Here is a 16,478-nt window from a genome sequence, read left to right as displayed (position 1 = left end):
ATCAAAGCAAAAATAATATGATTCATTATTTTTTTCATACTCAGAATCGTTGGCCTTGGCTCATTTTCTGAGAAGAATATATATGTCAGACAAAATGTTCCTCGACGGCGCACCGTAACCCCTCCTACACATTTATCTTACATACAGGGTGTTCGGGTCCACTGGACCCGGGCTAATACAAGTGTGCAAATTATTAACCATATTTGCTGTTTGTATTGCTTCTAATTGGGATGAAGAAAATATCTATTGAGTATTTTAATGTAAAATTGTTCGATTGTGTCGAGTTAAAAACCCAAAAGTCCAACAGACCCAAAACACCTGCTGAGTATCAAAAAAATGAACACCATAGGAGGGTTAAAAGGGTAAATCTGACGTCTATGCAGATGACACATTCAATTACACTTCTAATTTGCAGGATATGAACAAATGGATTTTTTTTTTTTTTAAACTCCAAGACTCAGTCGTCCACTAATTTACTGAAGATAAACCTGTGAAACTAATTTTAGATTTTGCCCATCAGCCTCTTTCCAAAGCTGGAGGAATGCATCGAGTTCGTTTCATCTTCAGTTAAGTCCAGCTTCAAACTCCAGGACCAGGCCTTCGCTTTCGACCAGTGAGTGACCCGTTTGCCCCAGTTGTTACGATTTAAAGAATCTCACTGATCGGAGCCCCGCTGTGTCCAGCTGGGATGGAGAGTTTGTTGTTGTGGTTTGTACTTCCTGTTATACTCACCCGTGACTCAAAAGCAATGGTTTGAACTGGTGGCTGTCAGACTTCAGGGATGGTCCTGGAAAGTCCTGATCATCACTGTATTAGAACATCATTGACTCATGAGTGATGAATGACAGAATTTGTGGAATCACTCCGTCACAAGGAAGTCAGCGTTAGTTGGAATATGGAATATATTTAAGTCTTAATAATTTAACTGGCTCATGCCAGGAATTCAACAAAGAGTGGCTATTTTTTTTTCAATATTTTATTGAATGAAGCGGCACAAAAATTACAAATGTTTAAAGAATACTTTTACTTCAAATTGTACAACAGTTGAACCAAAGAAAACATCTGAGGGATATTAGCGAAATCAAAAGTGTATTGTGCAAATAACAAAAAAATAAGACATCGTGTTACTGAGCTTAGGTAATACTACAGTTAAGAAATGCTGACCTCTTAAGAAAAAGCCCTGACAAAGCCCACTATCCTGCTTGACCCAATTTGTAGTAGTTTTAATACATAAGAACCATCTGCACATTCCTCTTAAACCAAAATGAGTGAGCCTTGTTGTCAAAAAATATAAATTCTCAGTTTTCTTTTGCATGAAAATGATTGTAAGATCAACATCCTCACAACAGCATTTGCTTTCAAGTTTCACGCTTTCAGTGGAAAGAAAGGAAGCCCTCAATTAGGAAAGAAGGCTCGAGTCAACACATGGCCTCATGATATAAACATTGCTGGAAGACTAAGTTGTGTGTTTATAGCGCTGCTGAAATGTATGTGTGAACCGCCGTTTGCAGCAAAATAATGTGAACAATTCAACTTCAGACCACCTGCATTAGAGAGAAAGAGTCGATCATATATCGGACTTTGTGCTTGTGAGTTTGTGTGTCTGGATGTCTGTGTGTGTGTGTGTGTCTGTGTGCATGCGTGAGCTTGTGGGCCCCCTGGGACTCAGTGCATTCTGCCTTCGATAGGTAAGACGGGGAGGCCTCACAGAAGAACTGTGCATGCACACCATAGAGAAGCGCTTCTGGTGTTCATGGCAAGTTCGTAGTCGTTAATACTGCTGGCGATGCAGTGCTAGTCTAGGCACGGGGTTAGAATCTCGTCCTGCTGGCCCGCCACCCCAGCGCCACTGGCGCTGGAGTGAAGGGGGCGGGACTTCTCAGGCTCGGCTCAGGCTGGACTTCAGAAATCAACTAGCGGCTGGTTCCTTCCTCTGATGCTGGAGCATGTCCGTCACGATCACTATGTCCTCCTCGGGGACCTAGAGAAAGAGCAAAATGAAGCACAACATATTCTCAATTTACTCTGATGAACGTGTTAACAGACGCTGCCCATTTACACATCCGACAGACATGTGGGTCGCTCTCTTGGTCTCGACCAACTTTAGCCAAAATATCTGATTATTCAGCTGCTAGGCTTCCTACGTTCTCCAGGTAGTTGTTGCTGCATGTTCAACCTACAACAAAGCTAATAGGAGCTGTGAGAGGGAACCAAAACAGTACAGTTGTGGCCATAAAACCAAAACCATGAGCCGAAAGTTCCTCCCCCCCAGCATGGGGATGCTCAGGAGTAACAGATACATGTAGAGTTTGGTGTCGTCTGCATAACAATGACAATTCAAGATGGTAACGGACCCTGAATGAAGCCTGGTGGGAATCCATGTGGAATGTTTAATTAGTGTAATACCAACACTGGATTAAACTCCTTAAAGCCACAATACAAAACATGTATTTTTGTCAACATGAGATGAGTGCAACACAATCCAATATATCACCAAATTATCATCCAGGTAGAAGAAACAGAAATGCTTGGCTATCTTGCATTTTCCTACGGGAAGAGCCAAGAAGGGGTCACTGTTTGTGATCTGTATAAAAGCTTTCTTACGTCTCTCTTTTTCCACCTGTCAAAAGGGTACACTTTGCTTGTTCTTGCTTAATGTTGGCTTATGAAACACTGAAACTTGGTTGTGATTGGGTGTGAGGGTTTGAGAAGTGCTTTTACAATACTGATTTCCAAATGCTAAAATCTCAACATTACAACATAAAGATAATTCCTTTCTGTGTCAATCGAACCATATAAATTGTAGGTCTGCTGACTATTTCAACACAAATCTGCATTATGAAAAGAATAACCACCAAAAAAAACCCCTTCAGATTAACACTGTAACAGGCAGCAAAAAAAACTGATATTATCATTACTACCATGTCGTAGTTTTTTTCCCGTTCTTTGGTACGCAGTGACACCACTGAGGTTTACTAGGTTTGACTGAGAATTTAATTCCATGATGATGATTGACTGCAATGACCCTCTATGACTAAGTTACTATGTTAAGCTCATGGCATGCGAGAACAGTGCATTCTCAAGGGAGGAGTGTATACAACCCAATTGAACACTGTATGGCGTAATACCCAAAGATAAAGCTTGTTGGCCGGCAGTATATAAATACCTCAAACGGCTTAGTCATTGCATGGAATGTTAACTATTTTGTATTGTGTTGTTCACAAAGTCAAAACTGAATTTGGAGGTCATGGTTTTAGCTTTTCTCTACAGACTGATCTCAAACTCCAAAACTTATGAAAGCAGTAACAGGAGACGTTGTCATCGTCATTCATCACTCGCTGCAGAAGGGTTTTATAGTTTAACGTAATTTATTTGGTAAAAACTTTCAGCGTAATTTGCGTTGATGATTAAAAATTCGAGGTGAAACTAACAGCAACCACAAAACCGACTCCATGAGCCAGATGTGATCGGCCTTTGAAAAGAGGGCGGACTTGTCAATAATGCACTTGCATTGATGTGGGAGGGACTTTTGGCTTAAGTTGGCAGACGTTCTGCAAAACATTTCTGGGTAACAGCAAATGAATAACCCAGATAAACTTTTACTGGTAATGTTAAGATAACGTAGGTGGCAGGATTAGATACAATCAAAAAAAAAAACTGTGGTGTTAAAAGGAAACCCAAACCAATACTGAAGATCAGTTATAAGGTAAGTTAGTTAGTTCAGGCTGAAAAATACTTTTACACGAGCAATAAACACGTTTACCTTGACCTAACGTGTCGTAACATCAAGGAGAAAATGTCATCGAAGAAACTATAATATTGTCTAAACATGTCAATAAATCTATACATTCCACACACACATTGTAATGAAGATACAATAGAAATAATAGTTAATAATGTGGAAATAATGTCCACAATTAAAAGCATCTTTAAAAGATACTATAGTGTTCACACTTTAAGTTGGACAAATCAAATACTTCATTAGAATATTTTTTCCATTTCGTTGTTTTTCTCAGATTTATAGCCTGTCTGATCTGGAATCAGCTGCCTCGAGCGCTCCTCGTGTGTAAGCCGCACAGGAATGCCAGTAAACGTGACACATTCCTGGTCTTTTTCTGTCTAAATCACTCACATTAAGAAACAAGAACCAAACCCTAAAATACCTGCGGTGAGAGAAATTTATTCTTAGTCATGAATGTGTCAACATCTGGACTTCCATGACAGCGGCGGCGGTGTCCTGAATAGTGACGTGAAGACGTTGGACTCACCAGAGCGTGGTCGAAGCTGAAGGTGCTGATGTAATAGGCAGAGATGTCGCTGTCAGCCAAAGGCTGAGATATCTGAGCAACAATACCACATTCATCTGAAAATAGAGAGTGTGGAGAAAATATACACCGATGTCATTATCACAATCATAAACTGCATGGATTTATAACGTGATTCTCTTACAGGTGTCGTAGTGTTGCTATTCTTTTAAAAGCTGACATGCACTTGACTTTAAGTAACAGAAATGTAATACAATCATAGAATGAATACTAATAGTAGTCACAGTCACATATTTTTTTGCAAAAACTACCCAATAACTGCATAGTTTCTACCTCAACTTACACAACAATAAATTAATTAAAAAGGGAAAAATAGAGCTCACATTTATTTTAAACTTCATAAGGTCAAAAACGTAAAGGTCAAAAACAAGAAAAAAGGTAGTAATCACACCTGCAATTACATTTCAGAGAAATGAAGACTCCTGTTTAAGAAGTATTTTTTCAGAGCCACAGAGGGTCATTGTATGTTACCTCACAGTGTATTCCAGTCACATGTCAATCAATGTGTCTGCCTATATTTAACCTAATTGACAGAACATTGAAGGATTTATTTTGGTACAGTATCTCAGCATCTGGTCTGCGCGTGGAGTAAATTAAAACATGTCGACGTGTTTGAAAGACACAAAGTGGCCTTACCAAAGCCCAGCGGCTGTCCCCCGATACGCACCATTCTCCACAGCTCCCCGGATGAGCTTGTGAAGAGAAGATCAGCAGGAAACCTAAAGCACAAAGATCGAGCATTGATTTCCACCGAGCAACCGAGTGAAAACATACACAAGAACATTTCAGAGTAATCCCCTCTCGCAGCAATCGCCAGATAAAAGCTCGCAAATACAGACGCCCGAAACACCAGATCAGAAATTATTACAATTAGATTTATTTTTAAACATTCAGCTCTCTGCTGGATGCTGTTTTGCGCCACGGTTTGTGCCGTTCCAGCATTTTAATGTGCATTACCAAAGGTGGATTTGGTTCCTTACAGTCTCTGAGCCTCGGTGTCCATCACCAGGGAGATGTAGCCGTCGATGAGGGAGAAGGAGAAGAACTTGATACAGTCCAAGTCCTGGCTGAGAGACGACTGTGCATCCTCTTTAGGGCTGCGGAGGAAAGCAGGCATTTGGTGAGACATTAAAGTGGCTAAAGTTGGCCACTAGCATTCAAAAGGTGATTTATTGAAGTCACACGTCAAAACAGAGGGAAAAAAGGGTGAATTCTGTTTAATTTTGTTTTGTTCGTATAGTGTTTTCCTGCATAAGACTTTCACAAGTCTAGGAAAAGAAAAGCAAGCAATACAATAAAAAGAAAAGCTGTGTATGGAAATTTGCCTGCACAAACAGCTTCTACGCTTACAATATGGTCAGTGTGTCTCATATTTAAGTTTTCACTCATCATGTCATGACTCAGCACTCCCTGCGTGGCCATCTGTCAAGTTTAATGTATTTATTAAAAAAAACAAAAAAAGCCAGCAAGCAGACGTCTAGTTGGCGTCGCGTGCTGCCACCTTGTGTCTTTAGAGAGGTACTGCGGCGGTGTGAGCGAGCGCTAGTCTCACCCGTTGGAATAAAAGAGGACGTCGATGAGCGTGGTGGCGATGGACGGCAGCGTGTCCGGGTCCAGAGACATGACGCAGAAGTGATTTTGCGGAATCAGCACCGGGTGAAGTGTCGGCTGGATGGCTGGAGGAGCAAAGACGGTGTTAGATTGGGAGAGCAGCAGATTCTGCAGCGCTTATTAAAACTGTAAAATACAAGAGATTCCTATAAATGCAGACTGTAACAACCCCTCTGTCTTATACTCACACTCCCATGACGGGATCGTCCGTCATCTTAACTCATTCAACGGTTAAAGATGTCTATTTATTTTTTTTTAATCGAGACTGTATTCAGCACGTTTGGTCTTAGAGGTTGACATGAAGCCGGCATCTTAGAGACTGAAAAATATGAAATATTGTTTTTCAGCATGTTCTGTACCTCATGGTGGCATACAAAACCTTCCTGTGAAAGAAGGCTGTAGATTTGCATTTGTTTCTTCATATAATGTCATAAACTGCAATGTTTGGTGAAGTCAAACATGGCTTTGTGAAGTACAACAGGTGTCCTTCAACAGCAAGGTCCTCTCTCTATAAATACTTATACTTATTAATTTCACCCTTCATATTGGCTCACAGGGTATTAGTGAGACGAAGCCAGGCTTAAACATGATACAACTCATGATAAGCACTCTCGTTTCTGCAATTTGAAATCCCATGCATATAATGAATTATGTTTATGGATTACAATGTTACCTTTCAGTTTATTGTTTCATCATGAAGGAATAAAAGTTTGTTTTATAATGCAATAAACAGCTTTTATTTTCAAGTGTAGATGTGAATTACACCACTGCTGTCTGACAAAGGCAGCTGCAGTTGTGCATTCAATACTGTCATATGTACATGAATCATATTTATGTTTAGACCATCCCACGTTTCTCGAGGAACTTCAATTCTGGAGAAATGGCAATGATGTAATGATGCACTCACGTTCACCTTGTGACCCGTGACACATCTATACACTTTGCAACAAGAAGGTGGCGCTAGAGGATCTTAACGTCCTCCTCTTAGTAGTCAAAACGTTCCTCTACCTTCTTTGCCGTTCTTCTGGAAGCCGTTGGCAAAGTCCTGACAAAGCATCGGGACCGACTCTCCTCCCTCCTCCTTGTAGATGTTGAACTCCTCCTCCAGAGTGCTGATGACCACGGACAGGTCTTTCTCTTTCACCTGCCCAGCGCAGATGTGGAACATCAGCATTACGTACAAGGTCAGATTACATCACAGCGGCTCATTTAAAAAAAAAAGAAGAAGGAAACACTCGAGCTCAACCAGCATGTCGACCATTAACACATCTGCTGACACAAAGCGTCTGTCAAGGTGTTATCTATTTTTGCCTACTGAACGTTTCCTCATGTAATACATCAACTAATGTTTTAGCGCCTTCAGCTCTGTTGGGAGGGAATTCCTGACAAAATGCCGACACTGTGGATTATTTTTGTCAGGCAGAGCTCAGGAGGTGAAAAGGTCTCACTGTGAGTTTAAAAAGGTATTTTGTACATTTAGAGATTCTGAAAAATTGCCACAGAAGTCCCTAAATAATCCTTATGTCTTACAGAGCCCTGAACGTTTACACAGGGCTCTGGCGAGCGCTGGCGGGACAAAGACAGAAGTGGACGGGACTCGCCAGGATGAAGTCCGTCTGATACGTGGAGAGCATGAAGACGGAGACGTGCTGCTGGGCCAGAGGGGCGATGACCGACTTGGCGATCTTGGTCACGCCGACGGCCTGCGAGCTGCTGGAGGCGTTGCCGTTGGAGACCACGTTGAGCGGCAGCCAGATGGAGCTTTCGACCTTGAGATGCTCGGAGGGCTGGAGCTCTGCACGGGGGGCCGAGAGGAGAAAGAAGCTGCTCAGTGAATCAGTGGCCATCGGCACAATATCCGCCACTAACGGCTGTTAGCGAACATGATCAGTTAGCAGGGATTAAATGCACAAAAGTCACTTCATGAGAAATGTAGGATGCTTTTGAAACAAAGCAGGGTACCTTGCCCTCTGCTCCATCAATGGAGTTCTTTGAAACCACAGCTGCAAACACTGCTGGTGTCAGGTTTACATCATATGCAAGTATTTCAGAGCCAATTCAGACAACAGAGCTCTAAAAAGGAGTCAGAAATGCACTTTCATCCAATTTAGAATAACAGATAATACTCAAATCTCAAGGGTGTTAGTAGGAACAGGAAGAGGAACAGCAGTTAGGAGCTAAAACAAACCACCAGGGATGTAAAAGATGCATGTCCAACTGTCATGCAGCCACACTTTTCAAAAACAATTACAACAAGGATTTAAAAAACTTTAAAGAAAAGTGTTAAACATCTTCACGACACACACACACACACACACACACACACACACACACACACACACACACACACACACACACACACACACACACACACACACACACACACACACACTTTACTGTGGAGACCTAAAACACCCCTGCTATTTATACCAGCACAGCCACAAGTTAAACCATCCTAGTTGGTGGCGAGGAAGGGTCGAACATGGCGACCCGTCAGTCAGAGCTGTGACAACCCGCGAGCCCGGTACGGCCAAAATTTAAAAGCAGGAGTGGAAGCTGGAGGCTACCTGAGAAACAGGTGCCTATCCAGGGAGTGAACGAGACGCTGAAGGAACGAGATATTGGTTCGGTTGACTTTGGGAAATGTGCGCACAAACCTTTTTAAGAGCGTTACCTAAATACCACGTCGACACGAAGAATCACAGCTCTGCGTACGCGGCTCGACTTACAGCAACAGAAAGCTCGGAAGGAGAGAAAACTTTCTTTGTGCATTTGAGTTGAGTCTCCAAAACCTCCAGAGGGGGCAGAAAACAGAGTGGTCATGGCATCATTGAGCAAAATTTAAAAAAAAAAACGTATACTTTCCCTTACTCTCCTTCAAAGAGCTACTGTTCTTTCTGGTTGGCATAATTTGTCTCAGACGGCCCCGAGTGGCTCGGCTACACCAGCGTTCACCTCTTAAAATAGGCTCTCAGTTCGAAGGAGGGCAGAGGAGGCTGAAAGAAACGGAGCACCCGGAGGCAATATGTGCCTTTAAACAGCCATATCCGCGTAAAACGACCCAACAGAAATGGGCTGGTTGAAGAGCGGATGGGACTGTAACATGTACACAGTAAATTATACAGTGGACTAGTGTCCCCAGAGTGTGGTCAATCAGAGGTGAGGTGGATTTATTTTATTCATATAGCGCCAAATCATAACAGAAGTTATCTCATGACATTTTTTTATATGCGCACTCAATAATTTAAAAAGAAACCCAGCATTCCCCCCGGAGCGGCGGGTACATAAGAGGCTTCAGTAACGAATATGAATGATGCATCTCCATTATCGGTTGGTTTGGAAGAACTTTTCAAATAAAAAATATATATAACCGCTGACATTTGAGGAGCTTGAATATTTAAAAGAAACCCGGAATAAAAATGATTGAGCTCACCTTTGGTTGACTTTCGTTTCAGAGTAATTTACATCCATGAGGAATGGGACTGCCCTTTTTCTGTCAAATATATGTTATGTAACAAATGATTTACTGTAAAAGTCGGGTTACAAGCCGCTCTTACGTTCGGTGGGCTTACCGCTGTTGCAAGCTAGCACTGCTGCTAGCTTCCCGCTGCTACTGCTAGCTCCCCGTTGGTGCTGCTGCTACTGCCCACGTCGGGCGTCGAGCTGGTCTCTCTACTGTCGGTGGCTGCTAGCTGGGAGCTAGCAGGGCGCTAGCAGGGCGCTAGCAGCGGCGTTAGCTGGCAACAGAGGGGAGCTAGCTGGGACACCTACCAAAAAGGTAGTAGCGGCTTGTAACCCGACATTTACAGTAAATATGGTTTGGACCACAAGTGTAGCTCAAAGAAGAGAAAAGGTTTCTGTTGAGCTGTAAGTCAGAAACACCGAATAGCAGCAACAGCTAACACGCTCACGCAGAGTGTCCACCAACCGTCTCTCTTTGGGACAAGAAAAACTATTTATTTTCCAGATTATGTGGTCGTATACACACATCTTACCTCATGAGTTCTGTGACGAGAACAAAGAAGGAAGGGACATTATGCGCTGGTCTCGGCAGCCATTAGTATTATTATTATTAGCAAGCTTCTTTTTGTAATATAATTAGTGGACCGTATGTAATAGCTTCTTTTGTTTTTGCAGTTGAATATAATTAATGAAACATGAGGCTATTTAAAGTTTTCTGATCTTGTTTTTTTGATTTCCTGAATATGATTAGATGCTTGTGTACGGTCGGTGGTGCTATAACCCTGATGATGACATCGCCCGGGCCACCCGAAAGCCACAAAAGAAATTATACAACTGTTTTCACATAAGAGTGCCTGTGAGCAGTAAACCGATCTCATAACGTAACCAGAAAGATAAGGACGGCGTATGCTTCATGCTCTCACTTTATGGCGTTTGAGTGAAGGAGGACCAACCCTCGCCTGACGAGAGACGTGCTTTACCTTTAAATCCTTCTTCGTCGAGGACGACGGTGTAGTTCTCGGGCGTCTCCGTCAGACTGAAAAACTTGCATCTGGGAGCAGGAGGTGCAGATGGGGAGAGGGACGGGAGGATATTGAAGAGAGGGGTGGTAGAAAGAGAGAGAGCGGAAGAACAGGGTTATTTACTTACGGGCGTCAGATTGTCATAACAGCTTTAGGGATAAAGTCAATGAAGTTCCACGCTGGTTTCAGGGCTTCCACAACACACGCATCAGCGAGCACCATCACTGTTTGGGCGCTCCACAAGACCAAACCTTCAGGATCCCAGACTACAATGCACTCTACTTCTCGCCATCTCCAGTTTGGTATTTGCGTACATTCATCAGGCTCGGGGCCAAAAAGCATTTGCTTTCAAAAGGCCGCTGGTTGGCCGGAGCCACAGTGTTCAGTTCTATTGAATGTTGCCTTTGTGAAAAGGAAACAAAAAAAAGTGAATAGAGCCGTGGGATTCGGTAAGGATTGAGGACAGAACTGGGCAGCGAAAACAAACATTTTCTTGGATAACATCCGCCTTTAAGACGACTCTACTGTACTCTGAACCTCTCGTTCCATCAACCAAATAAATACCTTTGGGAAGTGCAAAAACACGGAGATTGAATTGACGTACTCAAGCACCCGTTATTTTCTCTTGTTGGGCACTGTAGTACTTTAGAGCCATCCGTCCACCTCCATACTGAGCAAAAACTTCAATAAACATAGTAGTTTTAGTGTTAATCAATCATCCATGGGATGTTCCTGTTCCTATAATGAGTAATACGGAGAATACCACTGAAAGAAAACGTTGCAGCTATGAAGGAGCGAGTTTGTGGAATTTTTTAAGGATTAGTTTGACATTCATTTGTGTGAGAGAGACGCAATGGGCAATTTCTACATGGATGACCCCCTTTGTTTTCTTTGAAGCACCCCCCCGCTCCCCTCAAAAAATAGAAAAGATGCATTTTCCTGTTTTCCAAAAGAAACTTCTCACTTGGAAATACATCTTCCCCTTCCTCTGCTTATCAGTCAAGCGGAGGCCATTACAGCAGAAGCCTGGAGTGAGACAGCAATACTCCTGACTCAGCAAAAAAGTAATCCCCGTCAGGAGATGGGACAATCACCCCACAGAGACACAAAGTGAGAGAACACTGTAACAGTAACTAACAGCTGTGCTCGCGAGCTCCGCCAGACCATTGTTTTGTAATACACTGCCCCCCCCTTATTTCCTGTTGACCCCTCACCTTCCTCCGCTCGCAGTTTCCTGCAGGTAGCGGGTGCCAAGCATCTACTCTGCCAGGGACACTGATCCGAGTGTGTGGAGCTTTTTCTCATGCGTGTTTGAAGTTGTTGCGTCGAGCCACCCGAGGGGAATCCTGTCTGTGAGGCATCCTGCGTGCTTTGGTTTCTCCGTACAGACCAGACCGATTAGGAGCGTTGTTTTTTGTTGTTGTTGCAATCGCTATTGAAGGCGAAGCTTTTCATTTACTGGTCGGTCTCCGTTCCGACCCTCACTCATGGTTACGAACTCTAGGTCGTGACCAAAAGAACAAGGTTGCGGATACAAGCGGCCAAAATGAGCTTCTTCTGCAGGGTGGCCGGGCTCAGCCCCGGGGAAGACCCAGGACATGCTGGAGGGATTATATCTTCTGGCTGGCCTGGGAACGCCTCGGGGTCCCCCAGAATGAGCTGGAAAATGTTGCGGGTGAAAAGGAAGCCTCGGTCGGCCCGCTGGGCCTGCTGCCACCGAGACCTATTGGACTATTGAATCCTCACATTCTAGTGGAGATGACTTTAAACAGTATGCCTGTGTACTGCTCATGAAAAAGGGGGATACAACTTGATATCTTTTATTGCGGGAATGTGAAATAAGGTAAGATGTTGTTCTATCGCTTGGCAGAACTTTGTAAGGTGAATTCATTTTATGGTTTGACAAAAAAGGAGGGCCAGCAACCTCACTAATGCTCCCAAATTGTTCTGCTTGTTACATGTACACTTGACTCCATATCAACACAAAAAGACAAGACAAGTAGAGGGCAAATAGGAGCCCAAAAGAAACACAGTATGGGAGGATTTGCTTTATCAAACATCAGATGAGCTCTTCTGGAAGCTCAAGTCTGAACCACCTTTGATAGACACACTACTTAAAACTAAAGATGCTTGTTCAGCTTTAAATGACAAGATTTGTCCTCAACGGCCATCTTTCCAAAAAGGAAAGAAGAAAATAATGCTTTACCCCCAAAAAACGCCCACTGTAAAAATTCAGACAAACACAGACTACCACCATTTTGCATCAACGTAAATTGATCGATCTGCCACTAAAAATCAAATTTTTTATTATCATCATAAAATAGAAGTCTCATCTTCCAACAATAAAATGTGCTACTTTTCTAGGTTTCATATCACTGATTTGTTTGATTTCAGATGGTTGGCTGGTTTGGCCTGTGGGGAAACTTTAGATTCAACGAGTACTTGAGTACTCAAACATGTTTGTGCAGCACTCCGTAACAGTGACACATAGCTGGCGTGTGATCGCTGATGATAGCGAGTTTGCAATAATAAAAAAAACAAGTTCCTTCTTATTGAAGTGACACAAAGGAGGAGAAGAAAGAGGAGGAGAAATAAATACCCAAACGGGATAAGGAAGCAACAGGTAGCGAGGGAGCGGCCGAGCGGGTAAGATGAAAACCGAATGCACGCGGGTCAGCCCTTTGATCCGGGCCGGTCAGCTGGTGCTGAGGGAGCGAGGGGAAGGTGGCGGTCCCGCAACTGATGCTCCAGCTGAGGAAACATGATAAGAGCGAGCTGATGTCGTGGTGTATTGGGAGTGAGCCCCCCTTCCACAAGCAGTCAGAGGACGTCCACGCTGTCCGCTACCTTCGTAGCTTCCCACAAACTGATCTGCAGCGTTCTCACGGCCTCCTCAATTATTATTTTTTTATCAGAACAATGGGAAAGGTTTTTTTTTCCCCCCTTTCTCTTTATTGAAATCCCTGCATGTTATCAAGAGTAGAGGGGGCAGCTTTGTGTAAACAAGGGGGAACGAGAGAGAGCCCCAACCTTAACAGGCCGCTAAAGCAGACAAGTGGGAACCCCCCCACACCCCTCACCCCTCGTGTTTCTGGCTCAGCAGACGCATTGTTCCAACTGGGGCTCTGTTAGTGAGCCGCCAAAGACTAGAAAGGAGGACTCTGTGGAGCCTGCAGAGATGCATCCACAGTACACTAAAGAGCAATATCTAAGGTTGACACTGGGCTTTGATTATTACCACGCCCATAAACTCCAAACAACAACTGATGGACACTAGCAGACTACAAACGGACAGCATGCAGGCCCATATTGTATCCCCCCTTAATGGTGGTATTCATTCAGTGCTCAATTGAAGCGTATAATACATTAATTTCATACTTTTACCAAGAATGCATGAAGATAAGACACTAATCATCTTGCCTGTGACGCAAAACACAAGCACACATTTCGCCTGATTTGCAGACTGAACATCAGACCAAATTCAAGACCGGACCTAAATCATATGCCCCCACTTTTCCTCACACATTAACCCTCTAGACAACACGAAGGCAACCTTCGCGGATTAAACGGGGCAGCCGACGTCGCTGGGCGTCATCAAACAAGGGGTTCTCCCTTTCTAGACGAGGCAAAAGTCTCAAAGGCGACTTCCATCCTCTGAACCACAGGTGTGCCTCAGTTGTGTTGGATGACAGAGACAGACAAATCCACCTTCGTACAATTTGAGATGCGCCTGGCTCATAGAAGCGATAACCTCCTTAAAATTCTGCTCAGGACCGCTTTCAGAACCACTTTGCGCGCACGCTCTGGGAGTTGCTCTCTCATGAATAGCAGAGGCCTGAAAGAGGGAGATGGCTAAAACCAACAGAGGCCATCGGGCTTGTTTTTGCTCCATTGTTTCGAGTTGCTATGAATTCAATCTCCACCTCTTCCCCGTCTGCATCGTCTATAGTTTGATCGGAGAAGGGTGGGGGGCCGCAAAACTCGGCTATAGAAGAATAAACAGGAAAAACCGGCCAAAACACGGTCACACCACAGTATACCGATGACATAACTCCGAGGCATGCACAACAACACACTGAAAAACAGACAGGCCTCCTAATCCAAAAGGAAGGGCACCATGCATGCTGTGTTTTTCTGGTCCATTCTGGGCTCAGCAGACTTTTTCTTCCACTCCGGACACTGAAAGCAACACTGTCGGCTGAAATGAAAGTGTGGGCTCATGAGACAGAACACTGACTTTATTGATGATTCACTGGTCATTTAGAAAGACTGCTCGGGAACCCACCGGCCCGTGCCTCAGAAACACCGACTCGATCACAGCACATCCTCGGATCAGTCCATCCGAGCGTGACTTGTCAGAAGCCGACCCAATACTCGGAGACAAATGAGTGCTGATGGATGCAGCCAGCGTGCACTGATGTGGCGTGCCTGAAAGGACATGATATAAATCTCATTCCTCCGCATCAGTCGACAAAGCATGAGGATCCTGAGCCACTTGTGCACACATGGCCCAGTCATGTTTCCTGGTAAACACCTTATTAAAAAAGAGCCCTTGTGATGCTGATACCAGTAGGATGCTTTCGATGAGCAAATCCTGGCAGACAGTGAGTCGTATCCAGACATCACAGGGCACAGAGGCAATCAGACGGAGGGGAAAAATAGCAAATCTTCCCTGACATTTGTTTGCAACTTCTATTGCAGCTCGACACGGGAGCAGTGGTTGAGCCCACTGAGCCCGTCCGACGTGTCACAGGCAGCTCAAAGACAGATGTTGAAGCTTTTCTTCTCGCCATTGCATATGTGGGGCAGCCAGAGCAATAAACAATTGCATAACAGAAAAGGATATCCATGGGATTAGCTGAAAACTGCCAACGGATAATTCAGAAACTAGAGTTGCTGGGTTGGGACAAAAGAGGTCAAAGGTCGAGTTGGTGCTGGAGAAACAAGGTCCCCTCCAAGGTACAGAGGATGCTTTTTTTGAGAGCTTTGATGCATTTTACAGAATTAAAACAAATCCACGTTCACATAGCACATATGCACTGCGCTGAATACACTGCTGAAGGTGTTGTGCAAATGTATAACGAACCACCTAGAATGTGAAATGAAATAAATAAATCAATGCATTTACAATCCTATATAATTATATATATTTTTTTGGCCGTTGTGCTGTTTCCCAAAGCGTAAATATCGGTCTCAAACTACTACAGTTCCCAGCAGCCTACATGCATCGCAGGAGATCCTGCGTGGAGGCAGAGCAGGGCATGCTCGGGCAAACAACCCACTAATGGCTCGGCCACCCAGGGCACGAAGAGGCGCTGTGGGTTAGCCGTGTCCGTGCTTAGATTACCGGAGGAAGAGGAGGAGGAGGGGGGGGTTCACACCGGCGCGACACCACGGAGCTTTCTTACCGTGTCCTGTTCCGGAGGAAGATCAGTTTGATCAGGGGGTGTGTGAAGTGCACCAGCCCGTTCTTGGATATGCTGATGACCCGGAGCCTGTGGTCCAATATGTGCAAGTCCATATTTTAGAGTCGGGTCGCGAGCTGCGCAGTCAGTCTGCTGCGAGTGTGCACGCGGCTCAGCAGAACTCTTTCCCTTCAATGCGTGATGTCATTTAAATGTCCGACGCACACAAACACAGTCCGGGGCCTGGACGAGGAGCGCAGCCGACTAATGCAACCCACACCCGGCTGTGCTCGTCTTTCAAGGCGAAAAAAACATCCGACGCAATCCGACTCCAGCCCCGCTGAACTACTGTATATTCAAACACAGGGACAGCCCCAGAAGGGACACGCCCCCTTCTCTTAAAGCTACAGGTTATTATTGAAGGTGTGACACTTTGGTCTTTGTTTGGATTAGAAAAAAAATAATAAATGACATGTTCATTGGAGTTTGTCATCTTTGGACCGTGCCAGCCCTCCTTTCCTATCTTTATGCTAAGCTAACATAACCAGCTGCTGGCTTCACACCTATAGATCGGTATTATAATAATAAGCACAACTTGAATTACTATCACAAGATTAGCTTAAAACATGTTTTACCCATCAAAATAGTTTGGC

General features: G+C 44.1%; 1 protein-coding gene across 1 annotated transcript; it reads right to left on the bottom strand.

The window, feature by feature from the left end:
• Window positions 1-993: 993 nt before the first annotated feature.
• Window positions 994-16,175, bottom strand: castor1 (cytosolic arginine sensor for mTORC1 subunit 1). Its single transcript, XM_068566875.1, has 9 exons — window positions 15,829-16,175; window positions 10,379-10,449; window positions 7,538-7,731; window positions 6,945-7,080; window positions 5,878-6,001; window positions 5,306-5,422; window positions 4,962-5,044; window positions 4,269-4,363; window positions 994-1,981 (listed from the first exon to the last, which is right to left on the bottom strand). Exons 1-9 carry the CDS (start codon window positions 15,939-15,941, stop codon window positions 1,910-1,912), a joined length of 1,005 nt encoding a protein of 334 aa, XP_068422976.1. The 5' UTR covers window positions 15,942-16,175; the 3' UTR covers window positions 994-1,909.
• Between the last annotated feature and the right edge of the window lie 303 nt (window positions 16,176-16,478).

Source organism: Clinocottus analis, unplaced genomic scaffold (assembly GCF_023055335.1).
Source record: "Clinocottus analis isolate CAN_PGR_092001 unplaced genomic scaffold, fCliAna1.0.p SCAF_7, whole genome shotgun sequence".
In the NCBI taxonomy this organism is placed as follows: Eukaryota; Metazoa; Chordata; class Actinopteri; order Perciformes; family Cottidae; genus Clinocottus; species Clinocottus analis.
This window is presented reverse-complemented; position numbering and strand designations above follow the sequence as displayed.

Bases quoted from the DNA above. Each gene is read 5' to 3' on its own strand.
- castor1 (XM_068566875.1), bottom strand. From the start codon at position 15,941: ATGGACTTGCACATATTGGACCACAGGCTCCGGGTCATCAGCATATCC. The intron at 7,081-7,537 runs GCGAGTCCCGTC...TGCGCTGGGCAG, and splicing joins ATCAGACGGACTTCATCCTG to GTGAAAGAGAAAGACCTGTC. The intron at 5,045-5,305 runs GTAAGGAACCAA...TTTGTGCTTTAG, and splicing joins GACACCGAGGCTCAGAGACT to GTTTCCTGCTGATCTTCTCT.